General features: G+C 45.9%; 2 protein-coding genes across 2 annotated transcripts in view; one reads left to right on the plus strand and one right to left on the minus strand.

The window, feature by feature from the left end:
* The first annotated feature begins 476 nt into the window (after positions 1-476).
* LRMDA (leucine rich melanocyte differentiation associated) overlaps positions 477-27582 on the plus strand; it is a 744727-nt gene continuing 717621 nt past the window's right edge. Inside the window, exon 1 of the mRNA XM_050898592.1 lies at positions 477-480. Within this exon, the coding sequence (XP_050754549.1) occupies positions 479-480 (2 nt within the window). The 5' untranslated portion in view covers positions 477-478. The remainder of the gene's footprint in view (positions 481-27582) is intronic.
* Positions 22017-26110, minus strand: ZNF503 (zinc finger protein 503). Its single transcript, XM_050898584.1, has 2 exons — positions 25308-26110; positions 22017-24180 (listed from the first exon to the last, which is right to left on the minus strand). The coding sequence occupies exons 1-2, from the start codon at positions 25614-25616 to the stop codon at positions 22660-22662; spliced, it is 1830 nt and encodes a 609-aa protein (XP_050754541.1). The 5' UTR covers positions 25617-26110; the 3' UTR covers positions 22017-22659.

The raw sequence follows: 27582 nt of genomic DNA on the forward strand, positions 1-27582 counted from the left end.
CTAGGATAACACTTTCTGAAACAATTTGTGCTTATTGTCCATAATGTCATTTAAACAAACTTAATTGACTAAAACTTTCATTTTTGTGCATTCTGTATGAGGTGCTATTTGAGAGAAGAAGCCTTTTAGGAACAGACTCTAAATGAGAAAATCTGACCTCTACCTAGCCTTAGATTTCTCAATTCTTGTTTATTTACACAAAATAAGCCAATATTAACTGCATTAAAAATTCACTATAAGCAGACAGCCTCTTATATACTCCCATTTTTCTTTAGTGAATAACCCTTAGAATGGGTCCAAACTGAGACTCTATGAATAGCACAAAATTCACACACTTCTGCAGTAAGACTAATCGTTACCTTCAGATAATTGCCCATGTATGTCAGTCAGTAAGCTTGTTCTATATGAAAGGAATAAAAAGTTTCAGACTGAAAGTTAAGACTTGACATTTTTGTTGCAGTGAAACTTTACTGAAGAGATGTCCCTGGCATGACTTTCTTAAATTTAGAGTTTTGGACATACTCAGAATTACACATCCATCTCTACCGAATAGCAATTTGCATTTTCCACTTCTCTTTCACTGGTAAAATGACTTGAGTTTGAGTGGAAGTGGTATGTTAGGTTTAAATAATATACAGAAGTGATAAAACTGTACTCTAACACTTTTTCCAGGGAACATGACAACTCTGGAATGACTGCTTCATCTCTAGTAAGTCTTCAAACATCAGAAGGTAAAAGTTCTTAACACTTAATGAGTTTTGCATGGCCCACATGACATGAGTTGGTGATAGTACTCTACTCCATAGTTGTCAGGGCCCTCAGGGCTCTAGTATGCCTTAATGGCCCTCACCAGCTTCACCCAGGGCCTCCCCCAACCCCTGCCCACGGGCCCTGGAGCTCCCTCAGTCCTTGCCTGAGCTAGACCATAGGAGTGCCAGTCTCCAGCCTGGCCATGGGCCCCACTGATGCCGAGCCCGACCCATGGGCTGATGGCCTTGGCCTCACTTTGTCACCATGGACCTGCTCAGAGATCATGACCTCAGTTACACTTACTGGGTCTGATCCTGACCTGCAGATAGACTGCCAGCTTGACCTTGGACCTGCCTCATCACCACAAACTTGTCTAATGGTCTGAACTCTTGGTTGAAAGTCAGCTGCTATCTATGGTCCTGCCCTGCTTTCTCACTGGGACAGCCAGGAGTCTGCCCTGGTGACCGTGGCATTGCCCTTGCCTCCCCATTCCCTGTCGGAGCAGCTGCCCTTGCTGCTTCCAGACAGTGGTGCAAAAGGTTTTATCTTACCAAACCAATATCATAGACAGGACCCATAGATCAATCCTTACACTGCTGTAGACAAGGGGTGACTTCCAGTGATGTTGGTGATCTTTTTGTTTGGGAATCTCACTAAGAAGCCCATCCAGTGAAGGAAGCTCCTGTTAGCGGTGTACTTGTTTCATGAGCAGAGGATTTCTGTCTGACAATTCTTTTTCTAGAATAACCACAGAGCTTTAAAATAAATATCCCATTTTCTTTTAGTCTTTCTTAAAAAAAATATTCCAAGAAAAGAGAAGTTTAGCCTAAGCAGCTTTGTAATGAGTTAAAAATCACATGGCCGAGTTGGGACTTGGCCTTAACAGACATATTTCACTACAGACAAAGTCTAGCTGCAACCTGGAATAGTGTGGAATAGTCATTTTTGTCTCTTGGACGCATAGAGGTACTGCAACTCTACTGCAAACCTAAGTGCCAAGCAGCCACTATACTGCTTGAAGGGTGCCAATCAAGGTGCCAGTTATTTCTCCTAAGAGAATACAACTATTATTAGAGGTTATTGTTAGCATGGAAATCTTTCAGATTTAAAGGATTTTATTATATTTTGTTTTGAATTCACCTAGGTTTTGCTGACCAAAACAGAAAAAAACAAATCTCAATCTTATTTGAAAACAATTTTTAATGGAAAAATGTAGTTCCAGTTTTCAATTCATGGAACACATATTCAGAACTAAATTTTTTCTTTAAAAGTTTTATATATATTTATATATATATATATATAAACACATTTTTGCTATGCAGAATTTGGTTGTCTTCTGTGTTTAACTAACCACTTTGGTGTTAAAAGGCAAACATTAGTGATGTGGCAGTGAAGTTTGTGAAGCAGCTAATAATGCGATATATCCACAAACTGAGAACGTTTTTAACATGTCTGAAATAGTAACTTTGAGACTGTGCCGGCTTTGTTAAGTCCATTATCTCCATCAATAGCACTTGTATACATGATACCTAAAAGGTATTATTTAATTATTATGCAGGTCTTGTTTGACTGCAAAGGCACTGAGTACTATTCAACGTGAAGGCACAGTGTCCTTAGGCTAACTTTATTTATCTGGACAAGATGAGACTTCCTGAATAACAGTGTGTCTTGCCCTTGTTTGACAGAATCAAGTCTACTGAGAGCATACAGCAGAAAGCTTAACTACACAGTTGCAGAACAGTAAAAGAAGGTGTCTTTGAAGGAAAAATGGTGCTGCCAATGATGCTGCTAGGATGCTGAAGTGTACAGTGATTTTTATGTTATTTTGATGTTCTGCATCTGTACAGCTGAAAATTAGATGCAGAGTGAAAGTTACTACTGAGAAAAGGCTCAAGGCCCAGTACTAACAAGAAGAAAGCATCTGCCACTACTGAAAAAAAGGATGTGTAATCCTTTTGGGGCTGTGTGCCCCATCTCCACAATGAGTGGTAACCTGTGTGAAGGAATAATGAAGGAATGGAGTGTGCTGTTGTAGTGTACTGTTTATTTACTGTTGTTTTTTTCTAGCATTATAAAATAGTTTGAACATTATGAAAGCTTTCTGATATAACTTCATGACCCTTCCTTTTTCCCCAAGCACTTACACGTTAACATGTTTTACAATTAAACCAATTTATTAACAATGAAAAAGTATTTAAATACCAAATACTGTAATGAAAACCATTACAAGAATCCCTTCTGCCAGTAGTAAATAACAAAATTGAAAAGGTATGTGTTAAAGGAACATTAATATTAGGCAACACAGTCTCGCTGGTAACGGTAGTGGAGAGCTGAGTGGTTGCACGGGAATTAGTGAGAACCAGGAATAGCTGTTTGCTGCACAAGTTCATGGACTTGTTCCTCATCTGTCAGTCACTGCACGGCTGTGAGTGTGAAGGACTATCCACAGGTACCCATGTATATTAAAGCAGGGTTCAGCAATTTAAGTTAGTGGGACAGCAGGGTAATCCTCCAACTGCCCTCAGTTCTGCTCCTTCATCTCTGGCTCAGCATGAGAGAACGAAGGGGCTGCAGTTTCACCCCTGTTTTCTCACTTCTCTCTCTCTTTTACACTTTTCAGTTCTTCACTGAATGAGAGGTGCTGGTTAAATCTGCATTACAAGTCTTTATGCATTTCTTGCCATAGGTCATCCAAGAAAAATTTCCCTGTTGGTTCCCCATCTGCTCCCCAGTAATCTGGGTGTTTGTCTCAGACCTATCTAAGGTGGAAAGTCCTACCAAAGCAAGGAAAGAACAAGTATTTTTTATCATTGGAAAGACAGAAAAAAAGCCTTTCCTTCTACACTAAGCAGCTTGCAAGGCCAAAAGTTGACAATTTTACATAATTAATATGTCTTTATTTCATCTCTGATCATTCACTTGTTCAAAAGCTGTTTCAGGCCAGTTTACTAACTCACAGACAGACCAGTAATTATTGTAGATTTAAGACACCTAAAACCAAAAACTGTCAGGCCTGACTATTGCACAAGGGGATCAAACTAAAAGGCTGACACATTACTACTTTTTCAGATTAGCGAAGCCTTGGATGCAGGCTTCCCTCCATCATTCCTAAAACGATGCTAATCCCTAGACCTAAGGTTTTGCAATTCTATAGCTGGACAGCACCTATACTAAAAGGATTTTCCATTGCTGCTGTTTGCTTAGCAGATTAGGTATAGGAGGGGACTCTACAGAACAGGCCATGCTTGACCTGTACAGAATCTCCAGCTGTCTTGAGTTTTTCCTGTTTAGAAAATTCTCAAGCATTAACGATTAGCGGAGAAACATTAAAATTATGTCTATATTTTACTAACAACGTCTCCATTTTTCTCTTCTGAAAGGGGAAAGACCAGTGGCCTAAGATGGTTGTGACTAAGGAACTTCTTAATTTAATCTTTGATTTAATCCACTGTGACTCAGCATAGACTATGCCATAAAGCTAACACTAGTAAAACTATATTTAACAGTATAGCAGTAAGACAAAGTTATACAGTGAGAGTGCATAGAGAAGCATGTACACATCTCCTATAATTGCAGCTTTGATTTTTTTCCTTTTTTTTCAGTCATCAATTCAAGTATAGCTAGAAATAATTAGCTGATTTTAAAAACGTTTATCACGCTTTGAAGCCATCTGGGCCCACTTTAACTTGGTGGGCTAGAGATTATGATGGAAGAAGAGCGGTGCCGAGGAAGTAGCATGCCTTCTTCCCTCATGAAGTTAAGGCATTTCATAGTGCAATACACCATGAACAATGACTCTGTGAGTCACAATCTGGAAAATCCTCCAATGCAGAGAGCAATTGGTCTAGAACAATAGTAAAGATGACAAGTTCTCACCAACTAAAGCTCTTTGTTGCTTCTTCTCTACCTCTTGCCTGAGCAGACCCTTGGTATTGGGTCCTAGACCTTCCCATTTACTCAATATTCTGAGCCCTGTGACTTCCTCTTGTTCCCATCTCTCCCTCTGCAACCTATTATTCCCTAGTTCTGCCTCAGACCATTCCTTTTATGTCCTAAAACTCACACTGTGCTGTTAAAGACTTTGCTTGTGAGACTGCAATCTCCGTGCTGATTGAGGGGTGAGGAAAGAAAAGGTAGGACATTCTTAGTCCTTTCAACAGAGGAAGGAAATAGATAATTTTTAGAACTGCTTTGGTCTCTTTATTATGCAGGATTAGATGCTGAAATTTTTAGTTCTCTCAAGCCAAAGGCTAATCATTTATTCTATCACTTCTTTTGCTGTTTCTTGCACAAGCTTTCATACAGAGCACAACTGCGGATGTCCCTCCCGAAATGACACTTTCTGCTCTATTCACACCAGAAGGCAATCAGAACTCATGTGCGATTCTCCATTCTCCTAGCACTTCATAGAGACATCTGACCAGAGACTGCTGATGCACAGACAGCTGGAAGATGCAGTTTCTTATACAGAGAAGGAATGTGGGAACAGGTAAACAGAAGGGCCAGAAATCCTCACCCTAGGGAACTGTGGAACTGACACTGGAACACTGTCAAGTCAGTATGTCCCCAGAATGACAGGACATGAGTTCAAGCCACACATAAATCCAAATTTCAGAGGCTTGAGCTCAGGTAAGACTCTGGATTGCATGAAATTTGTAAGGAAAGTACAGGAATTCTACAGTGATTTAATGTATTTAAAATCTGTTCTCAATCAAATTAAGACAAGTCATTTTCAACAGAAAAAAAAAAATCCTTTAAGGGATTCCTAGAATTTTGAATGAAGAGGTTTTTAAAAATTCAAGTTTAAGATATTAATGTACTTGAAAATTATGTCAGGCTGAGGCAGGGTGTGACTTTAGCAGTAACAGCCCTACAAATATATTCTACGTATAGAAGCTTATCACATAACATGATTACCTACCTTATTCTAGTTTGTATTCTTCAACAAGCACGTCTGCACAAGAAGTTATTCAGTAAGAATGCTGCTTTTATTCTTGAATAATTCCACATGCAGTCAAGCCTTTAGTCAAATCAGCACAACTCTGTATATAGATAAATTGCCAGTCTATTCCTGCTTGCATTTACTGGAAATCTGTATCTCTGTTACTAAATGCAGCTGACAGATCTGAAAACTTCACATTTGCTTGCAGAATAAGCATAGATCTTACAAGCCCCCACCCTTATTAATCTACTATTTCTTGTGTCCTTTGGAGGTTTTATGAACTGCGTATCCTTCATATTTTGTGTTCAATGTCATTAGCAAACTAGTAAGTACTATGGAGAGAAGGAAAACCACCTTCTTCCCTTGTTTGCTGAATAGCCAAAAGGGAGAGTTTTTGACAATGCTCCATCAACTTCATATAAAAGTCCAGGAGAAGAAAGCAAAGTTGCTTTTCTTTTGGGGGGTGGGTGGGGGAAATCTTTGTTCTAGTTCAGTAAAAAAAAAACCACATTAGACCTTTTAACCATAAAGGCCTTCCTTTCTTCACATAGTCTAAGTATTTGTGTTTGCTAGCTGTGTTTGCCTAGTTCTGTCATGAGTACTGTCTCAAAGCCTGAATAAAACATTAATGTCCAAGCCCCTGAACTTCCACTGTTACATTTCTATCGTTTATCTCTGTTACTGATTTTAGCTGTGGTTACTTTTTAGAAAAGTAAAATAGCAAGCTATACATTTCAAGGAAGACACAAAATTAATGAATGTATACAACTGGGACCTGCTGCTCATGATTTAAAATATCGGTAGTTACTCTTAATATGTAGTTGAAATTGTTCATATTCTACTTTGTGTAGTTTTTGTACCTCCACTTTAATATTCTTCTCTAATACAGGGTTTAACAATTCAAGACTGGGTGGCCTTATTAGCATCTTTCTCTGAATAAACAAGTATATCTTTTAGTTCAATTGTGCCTAAAAGTTGCCACCACCAAATGGCTACTTTCTAGTCCATAAGAAATTATGTGGTGCTGGCTGTTCAGGCATGTTTGACATGAACTTGCCCCAGCTGTATTCTCAGCAGAGAGCAATTCCTGAAGAGCCCATGAAGAGATGGATCTGCTTTTTTTCCTACTACAATTACATCTCCAGTCCCGGTGCTTCCCCCAGCAGACTGGAACGAAGAGGTCAGTACTATTATCACATTTACAGTTTACGTGCTGTAGGCAGGAGTCCACATCCCTGTTTAACATCACAGCAGACTATAGATATCAGGCATTACACAAACATTTGGTGATAACATTTTTCAGAAGCGCTCAAGCCCAAGACCAGTTGGTTTTCTTGCTGGGGAGGTCATTCTAGATTACTGAAATAGGATCAGTGAACAAGATAATTCCTCCATTTCAGATACGTTTTTGTTCTTTAAATGTGTATCATCAGTCTCACCCATTATTGGCTATTCTGATCTATGGCACAATAAAATAAAGATATATTTAGGAACGATGCAGCCCATACTTGTGTCACTCCACTTGCACGAGCTCAGTATTACTTTCAGAGAGCATCAGCTCCACAGTATTCAAGGTAAAAACTGTCTGGAAAAAGAGTAATTACTAAGGCCTGACTGTCTCTCATTTGTATACGTGGGATACTCAGCACGGGTGCAATCCAAAGCACCGTTCCTTCATCCTAATAAACACAGGATTCCTCAGCTGGCTGGAGCCAGGGGACTAGCCAGCACGTGGGATGTTTAGACCTGGAGTTTTCCTCAGGGCTGTCATGTCAGCAGCACCTTATTCACTACAAAAAATGCCCGCTCCCACATGCATGGGCTGTAAAAGCAAAGCTGAAATGACTCCTGCAGCCACACGTGTCGTCTGAGGCGGCCTGCACAGGGCTGACAGACATGGCTGGCAGCTGGGGCCCAGTGGGGCCAGGCGGGCTTTCTCCACCAGGGCCTGCAGCCCCGTGTCCCGCCGGCAGCACCCCCCCTGCCCCCCACGGGGTTCTAGAAGGTTCCCCGGCAACTCCCCTCAGGGGGAGCCGCACCACTGCCTCAGCTCCTCAGCAGTGAGGGCCCAAAGGCACTTGTGGAGTCAGCCATGGCTGCTGGAGAGGGGGAGTATTTGCATGTCCGCCTCCCCGGTTACTCGTGAGAGGAAACCCAGCCTGAGGTACAGCCACTGCAGGCATCTCCCAGAGTTTACAGCCACCTCATGGAAATCTGCTGGGCCACCAGCATCCATCCCCAGCGTGGGGCGCTGAGTAACATTAATTGGGCAAATTGAAAGAAACTGTGTGATTCAACTTGCTCACCTGGGAAAAATCAACTCTTGTCACACCAGGCTCCTCTTTAAAAGGGAAAGAATGGCTACCAGGAGGCTTCAGTGCAGATAGTCCAGCATTTGGCTGCTCTGGGAAGATGGAAGTAGGAGCTGTTTTCTGCTACCAGAAAGATGGATAGTAAGGAGCAGGTGCTGAGCTGCGGCTGGGTCAGTATGGGCCTGGCTCTCCTGTGCTCCCTGAAACCTCGGCGACAGGCTGCATGGCCCTGTGGGGAGGGCTATGCACAAGAGCAGCAGGGAGCACCCGTGAGGACTGCGAGCAGGTCAGTGACTAAGCAGAAATTAGGTTACCTTTTTTTCCTCTGAGGAATTTTTTGTCACGTTAACTTCTTTCAGACCTTTTTAAATTATACTTCAAGAAAAATTCTTTCACAAATCATCATCTACTTAAGTCTTCTTTGGTTCAAATGTTATTCCCTTTGTTATTGAAAGTAAACTTTCTTTATAAAGAGCTATTTTTCTTTAAAAGAGAGGATTTTATGTTTGATATCAAAGTAGCCTTTAGGTTGTCTGCTACTTATGTATCTTGCAGTATGGTTTTCCATTTTAAAGAGGAATTATTTTTGGCAGGATTATTTTCTTCAAAAATATAAAAGTTAATTTGTTCAACTTAAGATTTTATGGATTTTGCTAATAACTCATTTTCCACAGGGAAATGTAGTAGTTCATCAGGGTGCCTTTCCTCTTCAGAAGGAAGTTCTATAGCATTTTTTTATCTGTAATGTGGTTGGCTCTAACTGGTGGTTTTGTGATTTACTTCTGTTGTTAAAAAACAAACTGGGGCTTCTTAAGTGTTAGAAGGAAAAATACACAGGTTTTAGACTATTGTTTACCTAACCATTAATATCACGCAGTTTCTTCTATTACAAAAATGTTTTTTAATCGTGGTAGATTTAATCTGACCTACCAACTCCTCCATCACAAGGCTTTAGAACAGGAAGGCGCTCACTGGGCTACTGAGTCCTCCCCTCCCTATTGCAGCCGTCACGTCAGGTAATTCTTTTTTGAAGTGTGGTGTACTCCATCTTAACAACAGTTTTGTGGTTTATTCCCACTATTCCCAGAGGATGGCTGTTACAGAACGTGATTGCTTTACAGTATCTCTGGTGAGTCATTTGCCATTGGCACTGACCTGGGATAGAGTCAAAAACAATGACCTACCACCATACACTTAAAAAAAAAAAAAAAAAAAAAAAAAAAAACCAAAACCACACCAATGCAAAAAAACCACCCCTGCACCAGCTATCAGAAAGGTTCATCACCAGTGCTCTGTTGGTTAAGAACCATCTTCTAATTTCAAACTTAGTTTATTCACTGCCAGCTAAAGTCCATTTGGTCTTGTGCCAAAATTCTTTTTTAAATTAAATAGTCCTTTTTTTTTTCCTCTCAGCTTTTTAACTAACAGAGACAGCAATCCTATCCTCTCTCAGCTTTTGTTATAGTAGACTAAACAAATCAAGCTTGTTTAATCTCATTTCATAAAATAGGCTTTCCATTGCCCTAATCTTCCTAGTAGTCCTTCTCCTCTACCTGGTCTAGTTCCAGTTAATCTCTCGAATGCAAGTGACTAGACTGTATGCAGTATTTCAGGTGAGCTCTTCCCAGTGCTTTACACAGTGCTATTACTTTTTCTTGTCTCTGTTGGAAATTACACCAGCTGCCATACCCTGGTGATCTATAGTCATTGTATTTTAGCAGAGCCTTCTTATTAATGTTGAGAAATTACATCAATGATGCTTTTTTTAGCCTGGAATGCTAGGATTTGGGGTTTTTTAAAATCAGAGAAAGTTATTTAGTGTGTTGTGATCTACTTTGAATAATCCCAGACTATATCTTCTGAATATTTCTTTTTTATTTTCTGTGCCTTGTTACTTTCAACTTGTAATTGCGAAGTTTTGGCTATTACTGGAATCGGAATGAAAAACATAGCAATCTCAGACATCATATTTCCCTTCTTAAAATAGTCTTTATTCATTTTGTGCCCCTTTTTTTTGGTTAAGTTTGGTAGAAAGTCCTTGCTACTGTTGTGGTCTCATATTCTAGAGTTCTAAGCTGGAGTGGAGATTAACTAGACTCCTAGAGTTTAGAGCTATATCAGATTTGATTTTGTTTCTACTTCACCTTTTTTTCATTCTCTAACATCATTCCTATTAGCTATTTTCCTTTCACCCCATGCTCAGTATTGCCCTTCTTATATAAAATAATGCAACATATCAATACGAGGTTGGGAACATGCCTGCATTATCCTTAATCTCTAATGCATTCCTTTCTTTCTTCCATTTTATTTATGTAACTGAAAAAATATCTTCATCCATTTTAACAGCCTTTGCAAAGCCTAACATAGCTCCTCTTTTGGCAATTCTTACTTCACCCCTGTGCTTCTCAGATAAGGACTGATTAGCAAACAAAATGTTTTTTTCCCCCTATGTTACGTTTGTTTCTTTTGTCACATGTAACACATTTCTTGAGGTGATAGTGTATCCAGTTAGGCCTGGAGTACCACCTTCTGGGTTTCTTTTTTCTGTTTCCTGTGTTTGAAATATAGATTCTTGACCATTTTAACATTCTTGATGTGAAATATTTGTAAGACTTTGCTCCCTACTCAATCTATTAGCTCATCAGTCCAGCTGACATGACTACACCAGAGTTTGCCCTTCTGAAATTGAAACCTTTAGAGACCTACTTCATTTGTTTTCCTGTTTAGCTTACATTGGTTTTGTCTTACTTGATCCAGAGTTGACTTCTACAACTGGCTTATTCCTAATATTCTCATTACTTATCAGTAACAGAAAATAAAGCATCTTATCACCTCTTATTGTTCTGATGAGGATTTTAAGTGCATTGTACATTGCATCCAAAAATAACTGGATGTTACTGCTATGGACAACATTTATAGTCCATTCTGTCCCTAGTTTTGTAGTTATGAACAAATGCCCTTAGCCACCACTCCAGGAAAAAAATACCTGTGTCACACTGCACACGATGGACCCTGACTTACGGAATGCCAGAATCTAAGATAATGTTTCCCATGCTTTGCTATACTGTAGTGAACCCTGCTAATAGTACTACCAGAGTTAAGCTGATTTTTTTTTTTAAGAGACTTGAGCACCTGTAGTTCAGCTCCTCTGAAAATCAATTTCTTAGCCTATAAAATGGATTAGTCTCTAGCCAATCTTTAACTTGCTTTTGAGTAGGTATGCATATGTAGCCCACTGTTCGCTGTGTCTATGCCTCCCGCTCTGTGTCTGCATCTGGCCAACAGCGGATATGAGTATGCTACAGCTGCTTGCTAGGGTATTTAACTCGAGGTGTAAAGGTTTGTGATTTAGCCCTGGAGGTCCCAGGTAATGAGCAAGATGATGATTATTACACTTCCAGAATTGTATGTACTCACATTCCTAAGGGCAGTTTGTGATGGGGGTGTGGAGAGCATAGTTTCCTTTTATCTGTTCTAAGGCTCACAACGCATTTTTTCCAGAATTAAACTATTACAAAATACATCAAAAGAGACTTCACAGAAATATGCCTGTCCTCATTTTAATATCTGCAACAAAAAGACTGGGATAACGTTGCACAAATGAGTTGAACATTCAATAGATGATGAAATAACATGGTTGTGCAATAATTGTTTTCAAGATGGAGATGCAAAACTCACTACCTCATTCTGCTAGTACTCAAGTTAGTGTGTAAACTATTCTGTGTATCTATGCATACAAAAACTGAGCTAAATTACTGAGCAATAAAACTAAATTATTGTGTTTGCTTCATCCAAGATGATTAGCTATCAGAACAGATGTATTTTCAGAGGTGCTCTGCATAAAAAAGTTGTTCTTTTACACGTAGAATCTTTCAGTTTTCCTTTATTTTCTTATTAATTTAAAGGAATTTTTAAGGGGTTTTTAGTTAATTTTAACATTATTTTCTTGGGAAAGGACCTGGACAAGTCTTTTCTGTGAAAATAATATATACAAGGTAAAACGTCTTGCCCATCATTGAAATGCAGCAATTTCTTGAGTAAAACATGAGAGACAACTGATCAGACAGATGTGCTCATTAAACTCCCCATGCTCTTATTACCTTGAGAGGCATCAGCTCAAAGTTGACTGTGTCTGTGATACAATGGCCAAAACCTACTCTGCTCCGTTTTGCATAACATCTAAAAGTACACGTGTTCAATGGGGGTTTTTTACCTATTTGTTACTGATCTACCTTGCATGGTCTCTTCAGATTTTGTCCACTGAACCTTCTCATCACAGACAGAAAAGTAAAATTCCCATAGTTTGCTCCAAGGTACTCCCAAGCCCCTTCCCAAATTGTCATGAATTGTACAACTGTGGTGCACATATTTAGTTTTTATTTATAAGGAATTAGAATTTGTAAGCTTTAGGGCTTTTTTTTTCCCCAGGAGAAATCCTGCCTTCCTTAGGATTGCTAGAAAACTTCTGCTGATTTCAGGCTGACTAGAATTTCACATTTGATTGTGAACTTAGGGTGTGTGCAAGTTTTAATAGCTTAAAAGTATAAATGTAAGTTGACACAATCCCATTAACCAGAAAACACAATTAACCATGTGGAACACTATGTTTATACAGGTTCAAATGTTTTAGTTAGAATAAATATTTTCTCCCTTACACAGTTAGCTTTCTTCATGACCTGTGACCTGGTATGTGGCTATGATGATTCACAAGTACCTTCTCTAATAGGGATAAACTATACTGGCATCATCTATCAGTAGTGGTAGAGTTTACCAGTATTTTTACTTCAATAATATCTACATGTAGGAAAATGTACTGTTCTAATTCAGTTACTTTAGAAATAGGTAAGTTAAAATAATAAAAAAAAAGTGTTGACTGTCCATTGAGGAGGTAGGACTGATTATAACACTTTTCCAACTTATTTAACTCTAGAACAAGATTGTGGCACTTTGAGTAGCCAGTTTTCTCAGAATTTGTCAGTACCTGATTTGTAGATACATCAACAACTATTTGTTTCTCAACTAAATGATACAGTTAAACTAGAAAAATTAGTTGCTCTGGTCTAAATTCCTTTCTCAATCTTTTTATAAATCTATTGATGTATGTAGGATATCTGCTTTTGCTCAAGCATAACATTTTATCCTAACTCCGTAGAGTCAGCCTGAAGACCATAATTATAAATGTGACTAGCTCTTGTCATAAAATGTTTGACACCTCTACTGGCATGTATTTAGCAGCTGATCCTTCTAAAGAAACTTATTTCTACTCATCTGTTTTATCTGGAACACATTCCCTGGGCCTGCTGGTGCAATATATATTTAAGGAAATTGTAATCTTGCAAAGGGAGGGAAATTGGGGGGGAATGGGGACACACGATGTAGGAGGAAAAAAAAATCTTGTGAATGTTCTCAGACTCATGAGCTCAAGTATTTCATGATGGAAACTGGCTATACACTTATTTTCTCTAAAAAAGTTGACAAAATGAACTTAATCTTGTTGTAAAAATACATGTAGGGGAAAGTAAGATTTTGAGCAGCTTTGTTCCAGTCTCCGTCAGTGAATTTCTGTGGTAGCCTGATATAAGCAGGGGTGAGCAGCAGTGGGACTGCATGTGTGTGTGGTTAGAGGGGATGACCACCAGTGGCTCCATGTAGGGTGGGACAAAGTAACAAAAATACAGACCAAAGAGGAGAAACATTTTTACTTGCGCAGCCAGGAACTCTACTACAAGAACCAGTTATTCTTTGCTGTATAATCAATGCATGCGGTGGGAAACTTCGCCTTTTTACTAAGGCCTTGTCAGGCAAAGCTTGCTGGCACCTAACAGGCCATGGTGGTTTCTACTTTCTTTTAAAAAATGGTGACTCGAAGGTCCCTATTCAGATAGCTATCTGTCTAATAACTCAGTGGCTACAGATCTGTATTTTTTCCTACTCTACCTCAGTAGACTCATCTCCTCTAATTACCATCTAGGGTGGAAAAGAGATGTTGAAAGTGTTACCTTTTTGTGTAGAATGTTTAAAGTTTTTTCTTGGGCAAAGAGAGAGTAGGTGGGAACATGATTAAATCTGAGCACTGACTGGGAGACCTGAGCTCCAGGCTTTGGCAAGTACCATAACCTGTAAACTATATAGTCTTGTTCCTTCCTTCTCTTTTACTCTGGCCTAGTGCATTTTTATGCAAAGTGAAATGCCTTCAAAGGAGGGAGTGGAGATTTTTCCCACATTAGGTGGTCCTGATCACCAGGCTATTCTAATAAGAAGTGAGAATTGTGGGGTTGAAACCTTTCAGATCTGGGAATTGATACGTATTCCTCTGCCTCAAGACAAGTACTTCAAGGATGGAGAAAAAGCATGGTAGATAGTGGTAGCAGTTGATCTTTCCTGGTTGGAAAAAGTACATCTCCACAAAGAGAGGATTAAGGGCTGTGAGTTGTACAAGAGGGGAGACATTTCCTCGCAACTGTGAGGTAGATTGGCTGTGTTTGAGAATCTGGGCTGATGCTTAGTAACTTCAGTGAAACTGAAACAGTGTACTGCAGCTGCAGTTTTAGGTGTTGTGATGGCTGAAAGGGTGTTAGGAGTGGGATCACTTCCCTTGCAGTGTCCTCACACCTGGGCTGTCTGTCCCAGTCACAGTTGAACCAACCCCTCTAAAGCCATGGCAGTGGATGAACTGCAGAGGTGGCCTTCCCCAAATAGGGTGCTTTCCCTCGAAAAAGCTGAGTGGCTGAAAATGGTCCTTCTCCTGGCCTTGCCACAACGACAAGGCCTTTCCTTGCCCGGCCCTGCCGGCAGGGCCCCGAGGTGACTGCTGCTCGGGCCAGGGCGCCGAGGTGCAGCGCTGCCCCACGGCGTCCCACCGAGGAGGAAAGCAGGCAGATGCCCCGGCCTTTCTCTCGGACCCCGTCTCGGCCAAGAGGCAAAGCGCCGTGAGGGCCCTGCTGAGGCGCCGCGGCAGGGTCCCGGGGGCTGGCCCCGGCGCGGGGGGGCCGGGCGCGCCCCGGGCCATGAGCCCTGCCCTGCTCCCGGGCTGCCCGCCCGCCGCCCGGCAAGGGTTAGACGCCTCGGGCTTTCTTCCCCTGTCCTTCCCCTCCTCCTCCCAGTCTAAACAATGACGGCATTACTAGCAACTGATGCGTTTACCTTTGCAAAACGTCTTAGTGGGTAGCAGCATACGTGAGTAAAAAGGCTGGGCGACCAAGGATAGAGTACAAACGCTGAACCTGTAATGAGAAGGATAGGTTCATAATTACCGGCATTCTGCTGTCCTACCTAAAACAGTCAGTTCTGCATGTCTTCTGTGATCTACAGTAATTATCCCTATTCATTTTACAAGACACTTGCGTCACTGAAGTGCCTTGAAGTGAATCCGTAGGACACCGCCGGCAGAGAGGACGCTGCCTAGTTAGGTCTGACGGCGACGCCTTGCAAACAGCTGTGTGACGGCGCACCTCGCCGCTCGGGGGGCGCCTGGCCCCGCCGGCGAGGAAGGGGGCTTGCTGCCGAGGGCTGGGGCTGCGCAGCCCGGGTGCCTGGGTGCGGCGTGGGACGGAGGGAGAGCGCTCTAAACATCAGCTTCAGGTTTTAACGCTTTTAAATAATGATCGTGGGGCTAGCGTGACAGGTAAAGGAACTGGAAATTAGCTGATATTAAGTGAGAAATCATTAATCAGTTTAAGGCTGGATGAGTCTAGTTTTCTTAAGGTGATTGAGGAAAAAGGGAGAAGGGTTTGAGGAACCTGGAGCCCGTGTAGTCACTTCTAAATTGCATTGAACTTCTAGTTATACATCGAAAATCCTTTCCTAAAAATAGCTGCTGTCCATCCAGTAACGTAAATGACTCGCAAAGTGTTTCTAGGTCTCTTTGGTCTCGATCGCCCAGTAGCATTTCATGCCTCCCCCCGTTTAAAAACAATAGGAAAATGTGATGTTTGGACTTAGACTAATTTTTCACCAGCGATAAAGGGGCTGTTTTCTGTAACAGCGTAGATTATTAGAAATTTGTAATTTGCAGTTCGCATTTGCCATCAAGATCACAGCAGAGGCAAAAAGAGACTAGAGTCTGCAGTAGCTTCAGTAATTCCCGTTCACGAGTTTCATATGATGAAGGAATAAAAGAACGCTTTCGGAGCAAACTTGCTTGAGTTTAATATACAGTGACTTCAGAAAGTGCAATAAAATCAATTAATGTTGCAAAAGCATTGGCCAAAAAGAAAGCGGCGAAAGGATTTATGGAAATGTAATGGATTTACAAGCATTTATCCTGCGACTTGATAAACAGCAATGGGAAGGCGAGATGGTGAAAATAATTAGTCCCGCAGCCTCAGTGAATATGGACAATTTATTATTATAATCTTATCCTTTCAGTGGTTATTCGAATTTATTTTTTAATTTTGTGATCTGAAGCGCAGGGGCATTAATCTAAAGTTTGGTCCCAGTTTCCTCGGGGGCTGGGTTTCTTCTTCTGACATTTTCTCTCTTTGCAAAGCAAAGCGTGATGTGTCATTTGCCAGGGCTTCTCCACACAGAGTTCATTCTTAGTTCTTCTGCGTGTGTTTTAAGGACTATTATCATTGGCTTTAGTAAATAATGTTACCCAACGGGGGGAAGAATCGGCTGTTTGCCTCCCTATGCGCCAGGATTTTCTCTCCCTTCCGATTTTTCAGACGGGTTTTCACAGAAACTTTGAAAGAGCCGCGATTGTGAAGAGGCTTGCAGGAGCATGGTCTGGCTCTTGAGCAGCGCTAGCACCCAAAACTTTTCTGCTTGCTCTCAGAAGTTTGTAGCCCTACTATTACAGTAGAAAAGAGACATCTAACATGGAGTAAAGATTACAATTTCCAGAAGTCAGAATTTATTACAGTTAAACTGTGATAAGATCCCATCTGTTATGAACACATGTAGCACCAATTGTTTTTCATACAACTGCAATTTATTTACCCTTCAGAGTGAATGAGATTACAAGCGTGATTAAAAAAAAAAAAAATCGAACCAAGCAACACCACCACGGTTTTTGTTTAGTCCGGCCTATCTCTTTTTATCTGGCTAAATCCATTTATACTGCAATACTTCCCTTCGTATTAGATCCGAGATTGCCTCTGCCCCAAACAAGCGATTTCTATCGGGTTCAGGACTGGCACGCCGGGTGCCGGCGAAGGCGGTGCGCGGCTGGCCGCCGAGGCCTGGGCGCGGGGCCGAGCCGAGCCCGGCGGGGCCGAGCCCGGCGCCCTCCGCGGAGAGCGGCCGCTCCCGCGGCAGCGGCGCCCCGCGCCGGCGCTGCCCTGCGCCTCCGCCGGGGGGGCCGGCAGCGCCGCCTGGCGGGCGGGAGCCCGAGCAAAACCTCGCAGGGCCGCAAAGACAAAGGGAAGAAGCCTCCTCTTTCCTCCCGGGGAGCTGAGCTGCTCGGCGCGACGTCCCCGCCTGGGTCTCCACGTCCAATGTGCCACGCTCTGGCCTGCGCTTCAGGAGAGCACTAACGTTTATTATTAACTGCAACGAGAACCTGAAACGGTGGAGGGGGAGGGGAGATATTTTTGTGTTTCCCTTGGTCGTAGTAGTTCAGGAGCAAGGAACGTGCGTGCTCGTCGTCTTGCCCCATCCCACAAGAAGTGGTTTGGATCAAGGAGCACGCGCTTCACAAAATAAAGCAGGAAAGATGAAGCACTTACAAAAAAAAAAAAAATCCCACACGTTCTTACCGCAATAGCCTAAGAACAGTAATCTAATTTTGTTCTCTTTCAAACTGTTTCAAGGCATATGTGTGTGTATATATGTGTATATATATCCTCCAGGTTTCAGTGGGCGTCTTTCTGCTGCTCTGTTATCATTATTTCTTGCCTTGATGTGACGTTGAAGACAGATGACAGCATTGTCAGGTTGTCTTTAATTCATTTGAAGATTTAAAAAAAAAAAAAATACACACAAGGCTTCTTACAATATTCAAAGCCTGAACGGATTTACTTTTTTCACATAGGGGACGGGGTGGCTGGGAGGGGGGAGCGGTTGATGAATTTCAGACTTGAAGAGAGAACAAAGTCTGTGCATCGCTGTGCGCGCACACACGCACACAACAAGCGGCCAGAGGTGGGATTTTTGCAGCAGCAGCACCTGGTTGATTTGACGGAGAAATACCCAGCATTAGGACAGTCTTTTCGCATTTATGCGCGAACTCAAATGTATAATCTGCTCAAATTTCAACCCCGTCTCTGCTGCCAAAGCATTCCACCTCCAAAGAGGTGGGAGCATACGGACACAGGGTCCATCTTTTTTCTTTTGACACCTTTATGCTTCATCGCAACAGAATTTTACCTTTAAAAAAAAAAAAAGGCAACCTGCCCCGAGTTTCCTAGGACTGAGCTGAGAGAGAGATTTAGCAGGGATTAGACACCTCCGATCAGGACTGATCGCTTGCCTGCCGCAGGTCTGTTCGTGAAGCAGTGCGGGCTGTGTTTCGCGTTGCAGAGAGAATCGTGGGGTGGGGCTCTCAGCTTGGGGTTAGAAACGTCCGAAATTATACCCAAAATATGGATGGAAAGGAGATTTGATGCTGGTAACTCCAGCGATTTTTCCAACTTTAGATTCGTTCCTTAAAAAAAAAAAAAAAGACAACCCAACCCACACAAAACAAAAACCAACCAACCAAAAAAACCTAAACGGCACTCTACTGAAAGCCTGTAGTGAGAGCCAACAGTATTAAAGCAAGGCAGCGTTTCTCGCCGTCTTTTCTAAATATGAAAGAATGAAGTTTGATCAATGTTTTTACAGATTAGGAATGCACATTTACTTTTGTTTCGGAAAGCTTGGGCCTTTCAGGACTCGCCTTGCCTGGGTGATTTCGATTGTAGATGTGAGCAGTTCATTACAAACCTCAGATTAGAGAGAAGAGAATCAGCCCCAGTGATCACATAGCGCGTACCTTCCTGGCTGTGCTGAGGGTAGCTTCAAAGGTAGTGGATGGGCAGCGGGTGACTTTCCGGTCTTAGAAAATGGAGCCTCTTATCGCTGAGGAAAATCTTCCCGTCATAAAGGCATCCCTGTATTTTAGCTCTAGCATACGTTTTGCACTCTAAAATCAGGCAAGCAAACGTATATGTATGTGTTTGGTGTGGACTTGTACGCATAAGCCAAGATACATATGCCCATATAGGCTCAGATATATTACAGAAACTCCTTTACTGTCTGTGGAGTCTGGTGTTTTATTGTTTCATAAAACTAGCTTAATTACATTTCCCCATAGATAAGATAAACAGAACCCTTCTTTTCTAAGCGTTGCTTATCAGAAGTATTTTGTCGAAGTGGCATCCAGAGTAAGCCTTTGAGAGAGGATGGAAATGCATTAATTTTTATTTTGGTTCTTCAGTTGCACTTAGCATCTGACAAGAGTTGATTTAAATATTACATGAGTTTATCTTTAATGTTCAAAAAAGATTTGTGAGAAAGACGAAACTGCTTAAATTAAATTAATGTATGCCTGACTCTGGTCAGATTGATCAGAGTTTCGGGTTTTGATGGGTTTTGCCCTTCTGTTGCTTGTCCTCTCGAGCTGTTTTTTCACTGTGAAATTATTTTAGTTCGGTGGCATGGACCAGCGGCTGCTGTCAACTCCACAACGCATCCAGTTAGTAAGAACGGGGCGGGGGGGGGGAACAAATGCAATCCTTTTACCTAAAAACGTTAATGTCCATAAGTCAATCTCTATTAGGAAAAAAAAAGCAAATTTCCTAGATTAATATCAAAATCCTAGGTGACACTTGCCAGGTCAAATACTTAACAAGCCTGGAAGAGAGACCTCCTTACCACCACTCTACATATAAAATAAGCTATTTTAATTTTTCATTAATCTCGGGGACAGTATCTAAGCAAAACAGTAATAATAACGTTAAGTGTCCATTTCATCACTTGCATCAGAAATCTTTGTGTATAACTCTTCAGAGCTGAAACCCACAAAACTGCAGTTCGGGCTCCAGGACACAGAAATCCCTCTCGCGCTTTTTTTAAAATAGCCCCTGCAACACCTGATTGCTGATGGGTTTTAGCCAGCGAAGTCCGAGCTGCAGCTGTTAGAAATCTGTAATCGTAAAAGACGTGAACAGAAGAGGAGCGTGTGCGGTTGGTAGTGGTTTTTAGTCGCAGCAAATCTGTAATAGTTGCTTGCACACCCAGATGGAGCCTGAAATGTAATTTTCCCCAAATTAAGGGTAGTTAAAATAGCGAAGCGGAGAGAGCAGGCTGGCCGGGCTGCCCTGCCAGCGCACGGCAGCCGGGCTGCAGGAGAGGGCGGGGGGCGTACGGCGTGGGGAGAGGGTTGCGAGCTTGTTCTGCCTTTCTCGGACTTGCTGGATGAATCCTCCACCACCATCACCCGCACCCCCGACCCGCAAAGCCCTTCTTTCGATTACTCGCTGCGTTTGTATCCGCTTCCTATTTTATTATTAAAGTTTACTTGGTGCAGTTAACAGCACTGCCCTCCCCTCCCTTTCTCTAACTCATCAGTTCATAACGAGAGCTCATTTTACATTCCCTAAAGCAGAGATACGCAATGGTCCCTTTCCCATTTAAGGGGAAAAAAAAAATACATTTGGTTAAAGCACAAAGCATTTCCCGTGCCGCTTTCGGATCAGCGTCCCAAAAGAGCCGTAGCGCGGCCCAGCACCCGGCGTCCCCCTGTGCATCCCGGGTACGGTCCCGGTCCCGGCCCGGCCCCGGCAGGCGCGCCGCGGCGGGTGCCGGGACGGCCGGGCGAGCGCTGGAGCTTCATTAGCTTGCTGCTTTTCTCTCCTTTGCACATTAACGCTAACTTCCACTAATTATCTGGAGTAAATGTATTAGACTAATTAGCATCTGGGCACCACGGGAAACTTTGAACAGTAATTATATTGTGGGGGATACAGAACGAGGGAGAAAACCCAGTGATTTGTCAAGCAAAGTCGCCGTTTGCAACTTTTCCCCCCGCCAGCGCGTCGCGCTGGGGCCGGGGCGAGGGCAGCCCGCAGCGGGGGGAGCGGGGCTGTGCGAGGGACAGCAGGTACTCGGCTCCGCCTGAGCCGCTCCCTGCAAGCGCCTGGCAGACCGCGGGAGCGAAGCCCTTCGCTGCCATTGCCTTTATGGACTTGGGTATCGCTTTTCGGACTATCTCGGCGGCAACGGTTTGTTCCGCAGTTTCGGTAGCTGCTCTGGCTTTTCCGTCGCAGCCCCCGCTCCTACCTGAGTGCAGGACGACGAGCCGGAGCCGGGCGGTGGCCCTGGGCGCTGGGAAGCCCGGGCTGGGGAGGCAGAGACGCGGCGCAGGCAGGGGCAGCCCCTCTCGGCATCACGTCGAGTTTGGCACTGCACTTCAGCAAAGAGCAAATTCGGACCAAATAATGGATGGACTTCTTTTTTTTCCCCCCTTCCCTTCCTTTTTAAAAGAAAATGAGTTCTCAGAGCTGTCCGATTTTTTTTTTTTTTTTAACGTGATGATCGTTTGTGCTGCGGTACGAACTGAAGAAAGAAATTGAAAATAACTGGATGAGATCAAACAGCGCTTCCCTAATTGCTTCTGAACTTCTCATTTAGAAAAAGAGACGAATAGTTATGCATTACACTGTAAAAAAAGCTTTCAGATAATCTTCTTACTCTTTTACAAATAAGTCCTGCCTTCTCCGTTTCTTTCTAAAGAAAGAACGAGGTTTTAAAAAACAGGTTTTCACAGTAAAAAACATTTAAAAAAAAAAAGTTAATCTTCCTTAGGAAAGTGAAAGAGATTTAACCGATTCTCAGTTTTCCTTTTTCGTTCCTACGAATTCCACTGAAGGGAAAAAAAAACCACTCCCGTCTGATTTTTTTTTTTTTTTTTGAGAGAGCCCTGGGGTTCTAATAAAAAAACCTTTTGGGTTTTTTTTTTATTTTTAATTAAAATTGAATAAACGCTTAAGGAGAAATTAGTAGTCGCCTCCATCCAAAACCTACTCGGGTTTTATAACAGAATCAAAGCGTATTTAAAAAAAAAAAAAAAGGTAAAACCTTTTAATACATCAAATATACGGAATTTTAATCTTTAAAGCGATACATTGTCTATTTTAGTACATGACGTAAACCTTACTTAACCCTTTTTACAGGGTGGACTTAAAAATTAAAAATAGTTAAGTGTTCCTTTTAAAGAACAAAATAAGGCAAATGAGGTTTTTGGAATAGAATTGTTTTTGTTTTTCTTCCAGAATACATACAAAAAAATACCAATTCTCTTTCAAGGGTATACACCTTAAAAATAATTGCAATTTGAAATTATAACTGACAAATTGCGAGTTGTTTTTTAGTAACAAACATGCATGTAAATTTTTGTTTCAATGAGACATTAAATAAGAACGTACAATACAATCATAGCAATTTTAAAGTAACATTAAAGAGAAGACCTCTATCTTTTTATTTATATTCTACAATGGGTGTTCCACTTTTACCTATTGAGCTCAGTTAAGTAATGCACTTTATGATTCGTTGTCCCGCTTGAAGCTAACATAAATAAATACAGTGCTCATGGATCCAGTCCTCAAATGAACACTATTTTATAAAAAGTCAGATTTTTTTTTTCTTTCCAACTTTTATAAAGTTTCGCAGGGCTTCCTTTCCTCACCGCTAGACTCTGTGTTGTGTTGTGTGTCAAAGCCCCGCTGCCTGCGCTCACTGGTACCCCAGGGCCGAGGCTGTGGTGAGTCTCTGCCCGTAGAGTGCGTAAGGGGAGTAGTAGGGTCCGGTAGCGGCAGGCACGGGCACAGGGGCCCCGGGGGTGGGCAGGGGGCTCTTGGAGTAGGGGTGGTAGCGGCTGCCGAGTCCCAGAGCATGGTGCGGGCTGCGCAGGGCCAGCGTGCCCGGGCTGCCCGGGGCACCCGTCGTGGGGATGTGCATGTGGCACGCCATGGCCGCGGCCGCCGCGCTGGCCAGCGACGAGGAGCTGGGGTAGCTGGAGAGGAGTTTATCTGTGCCCGGGAAAGCAGTATGGGTCCGCAAGTGGCTAAGTAGCTCCTCCGAGGTGGCAAAGCGCTTGTCGCAGGGTCCGTTGGCCGACACCCAGTTGCAGATGTGTGGCTGGGGGTCGTTGGGGAGCATGAAGCCGTAGGGGTACAAAGGGTGGCCGGCCAGCGAGGGCGGCGTGGCGCCGGTCAGCGAGGAGTGGACGCTGTGCAAAGGGTGGGTGGGGTAGACGAGGGGGTATCCGGACTTGAGGGCCTGGTCGTGGGCGCAGGAGGCGCCGGCAGCGCCTGCCAGGTGGCTGGCGCAGTGGTAGCTCAGGCAGTACGGGTCTCGGCACAGGCTCGCCGTCATCACCGACGGCGGCGACGCGCCCGCCAGCGGGCTCGACCCCGCCGGCTTGCTGCAGCCCAGGCTGCTGGCGGCGGCCAGCTGGGCCCCCACCAGGCTGGAGGATTTGGTGGGGTCCAGCGCCACTCCGTGCGGCAGGAACTGGGGCGGGTAGCCGGCGTAGGCTCCAGCCAGCGTCCCCGGGTAGCTCATGCCCGCCGGGGGCAGGGGGAAGACGGTCTGGCCCGGCTTGTAAGGGGAGACGGGGGCCACGAGGCCGGAGCCCAGGACGGAGGTGGAGGAGGTGGCGGTGGTGCTGCTGCAGGAGGAGGCGGAGTCCGAGGCGATGGGCTTGGAGCCCGGCGTGCTCTCCTGGTGCTGGTTGACCTCCACGTTAATCCCGGCACAGCTCACGCTAATCCGGCTGTGGCTGATGCTGGTGGTGCCCGGGCCTCCCTCCGAGCCGGAGCTGCCGCTCTTTCCGCAGCCCTCCGAGTCCTTCTTGTCCTCCCCGCCTTTGCCCTCGGCCGGCAGCAGCCCCGGCGAGCAGGCGGAGGCGCTGGAGTTGGGGCTGCCTGTCCTTGGGGTGAACGGCTGGCAGGTGGCGCTCGGCACCCGGAATCCCGACTTCTCCCCGGCCGCGACCCCCGCGGCGGGGGCGCCCGCGCAGCCCGCCGCCCCCGGTTCCTTCTTCTCCGCGCCCGGCTTGGAGTACGGCTTGAAGCTCGACTTGTCCTCCACGCCGATGTCGCTGAGCTTCAAGGGGCCCGACTTGGAGTCCTTGTCCCCTCCGGAGCCATTGGAGGTGACCGAGGAGAGTTTGGAGGAAGGGGACGGGTCCGGCTTCCCTATCTGCGAGCAAGTTTGTGCCAAAAGGGCCAGGGGACTCTTCTTCGCATCCAGCTGCGGAAATCAGAAGGACACAGAAAGACAGAGGTTTAATCGGGGTCTAAGGAAAACCCCGGGGCATACCTAGGACACTTGTCCCGTACGTTTTTGTAGAGAACAGCCTGGAAGTAATGAACAATTTTGTGCGCATTCATCACCCTGACAGCCCCCTCCCCTGCATGCACGGTTTTCCACAAAGCCTTTAAAAAGGGCTGGGGATTTTCGTATCCCTGCGAGCCCACCGCGGCCGCCTTCAGCGCCCGCTGCTTCCCCGGCAGCGAGGGCAGCGGCCCGGGCAGCGCGGAGCTCGGCGCCTCGCCGTTTGCCTCCCCGCCGCTCCGGCCGTGCAGGCGCACAAACCCGCCCGTGAACTATAGCGACTGCAGCATTTCTGCGCCCTGACTGCTGACGCTATTTATAAACAGAGCCCGAGCTAGCCGGCGAGCCGGGCTCCGGGGGAGAGGGGTGTCCTCGCTCCGCAGAGACCTTAATGAAATCATTCATTCCCACGGACACACCCTTCCCACCACCCGCTCCGGTTCGAGTTTCGGTCCCGCAAACAGCGAGCTACGCAGAGGGGGACCGACAACCTCGGCAGAGGAGAAAAGGGACGAATAGGGCTCCCGAAGTAGAAACGCGTGTCGGTACTTGAAAGGGAACGGTCGGGGAGCTGAAATAGTTATCCTGCCGCACCCACGCTTGAGCCTGTCCCTCTCCGCGGCCCCCCCCGCACCCCCCCCCCCCCAACGCTCCCTGCAAAAGCAAGGTTGTTTGGCACTCGGAGCGCTGCTTAGTTGCGTGGCCAGATCGTGACCCCAGAGCGGGTCGTTGCCTTCCACTCACCCCTCCTCTCCAAAAAAAAAAAAAAAAAAAGAAAAAAGAAAAAAAAAGGCTAAAAAGAGCAAAAATAAAAAGTTAATGTACACAGGAATTAGAAATTATCCCAGTAAACATGGAAACAATAACCAGGAGCGGTTCCTCGCACTAAGTCTAGATCAAAAGAAGCCCGTTTCCTGGTGTAAATGCGTTTCAAAGCGCAGGAAAGTGCCGAGGGAGGCTGGCGGAGCCGCCATGCACAGCGAGCGCCCGGGCAGGGAGGGGAGAAAGAGCCGGGGGGCCGGGGCCGGCTCCGAGGTCCTTACCTCGATGGGGCTGACGGGCGTGGAGGGTAAAGGCTGCAGGTATTCGGGGTGTAAAATGTGTCCAGTCCGCGCCGTGAGCATTTTCAAGACTTTGATGGGAAGGCGGTTGGCTTGGCGTAGCGGGTCCGAGGGGGGGACGGCGTGGAAGCAGGGCTTGGCGGCGGCGCTGCTGCCGTTATTCCCAGCGTGCCCGTTCGGCCCGGCGAGGTCGGCGGCGCTGCGGCTGCGGCGGGGGCTGCCTCCGGGCTCGCTGAGGCTGCTGCTGCGCTTACTACTTCTTATAGCAGAAAGCGAGGGCGATGTGATCATGACCCAAAACCTCGCATGAAAACTGGGGCAAGTGGCGCCGCTCGCACTCGGAAACGCTCGCTCGCTTTCTGCGGGCGAGGAGGGAAAAAAGCCACACGCCCCCCGAGCAGGAAAACAAACATAAAATGTCCCGTGGCTCTCTCTGGCGGGGAGGGCGTGGGTGGGGAGGGGGAGGGAAAGGGGGAGCCGGCCGGAGAGAAAGAGGAGGAAAAAAAAGCCGAGTAATCCTTGGGCTGTGCTGGGGGCGGGGGTGGGGGCTGCGAGCGTGTGCCGCTGTCCCCCTCGGCCGCTCTCGGCTCCCCCGGCTGGCGCGGCGCGGTGCGGAGCGGAGCGCTCGCCTCCGCCGCTCAGCTGTGATGCGAGCCGCTGCCCATCCAGCCCGGGATCTGGCAAAGAAACTCACTTCAAAAGCAGCTGAATTAGTCTGAGATTAAAGCCTTTGCCGCCTTCCAATCAAATGGGACCCCGAGGTGATTGGAGGGTCAAGGGGATGTGACGTTCCCTTTTCTGAGGCTTTTTTTCTCTGTTTTTAATGGTCTCTCGCTCTTTTTTCCCCCTTCCCTTTCTCGTCCGCCTTCCCTCTCCCCTCCCCTCCTTCCTTGTTTTCGCTCCTAGGACGGGCTGGGCGTTAATTCTGTGTTTCACATCACGCGCTGCGAACGTTTTTCTTCCTCCACAGCCGGCGCGGATAGCCCGCGGATAGCGGGGGCGGCCGTGGGGCTAGGGGCGCCGCGCCTCCCGGGGGCGGCGGCCGCGGGGCTCCGCCGACCCTGCTGCTCCCCCCCCCCCCCCCCGTACCGAGCGCAGCCCCGCCGCAAGCACACCGCCCCGAGCACGGCCTGCCGCCGTCCGTCCACCACGCACGGCGCTTACAGGCCCAGCCCGCGCCCCCCCCCGCCTCCCCGGGGCAAGCCCGCCGGGACAGCTGCGTGCCCGCCGCCGCCGCGTCCCCTCCGGGCCCCGAAGAAGGGCGCGGGGCGCTTTTCCCGCCCCTCCCGCCTCACAACGCGGGGGTAGGCTCGGACGAGAACCTGCAGAGCGCCGGCCTGCACGTCGCCGCCCGCGGCGGGCGGGAGCCGGGGCGCTGCGGCGCGGCTTGCGGCGGCGCGGGGAGGGCGGCGGGATTGAGGGAGGCCGGTCGTCACACGCGGGGCTGTCACGCACCGCCCGCCGCCGCCTTTCGGGTCTCTCCGCCCCGCCGTCAATTGTCAGTGCTCCCCAACCGCAATCAATCAGTTATTTGTCAGCCCCTGTCAATCCGCCCTTGATTTATGTCAGCTTTTGTTGCTGATTACAAGCCTGGTGTGACTTGAAGAGGGAAAGAGAGAGAGAGAGGGAGGAAGGAAGGAAAACAGAGGGAGAGACGGGCTCCTCGGGAGAAAAAGCCATTCAATTTACGGAATAAATCCTTCGAGTAAACTCGATTTGTGTGCCAGCACCCGGCAGCCCTTCCCGGGCCCGCACCGCGCTGCTCTGCGCGTCCGGAAGGGCTGCCGGGCTCTTCTTCCCCTTCCCTCCTCGTCCTCTGTGAAGAGCCCTTCGTCCCTGCACTCGCCGGGCTGGCCCAGTTGCCGGCACCGGGGGCCTGGGGAGGCGGCCCTTCGCCTTAGCGAGAGTATCGGTTCGCCATTTATGTGTTTGATTTCAGCTAGGCTGTGTTGAGACCTCGTGGGGATGCACACGGTATCCACTTGGGCGTTATGTACATCCTGCTTTGTGTCTGTGCACTCCCGAAGCGTACCGAGTCCTCTGCCCTCAACCCCGGTTTTACCGTGCCGGCGGATGCCCCGAGCGGAGTCCGCAGCCCTTCTGTCGCTCTCTGGATTGCCTTTTTCTTTCCTCTTTGTACTTTGCATCCCACTATCCCCCCACCTCCTCATCCCATAACATTTTTTCACAGGCAAAATGTGTTAATCAATCTTTTACTTTTGTTTCCGGATCTGACATGGTGGCCCACACAATCTAC

The sequence above is a fragment of the Gymnogyps californianus genome, chromosome 6 (assembly GCF_018139145.2).
Source record: "Gymnogyps californianus isolate 813 chromosome 6, ASM1813914v2, whole genome shotgun sequence".
Classification (NCBI taxonomy): domain Eukaryota; kingdom Metazoa; phylum Chordata; class Aves; order Accipitriformes; family Cathartidae; genus Gymnogyps; species Gymnogyps californianus.

Excerpts from the sequence above, each read along its gene's own strand:
- ZNF503 (XM_050898584.1), bottom strand. The coding sequence starts at position 25,616 with ATGATCACATCGCCCTCGCTTTCTGCTATAAGAAGTAGTAAGCGCAGC. Across the intron at positions 24,181-25,307 it reads CGCCCGTCAGCCCCATCGAG|CTGGATGCGAAGAAGAGTCC; the intron begins GTAAGGACCTCG and ends TGATTTCCGCAG.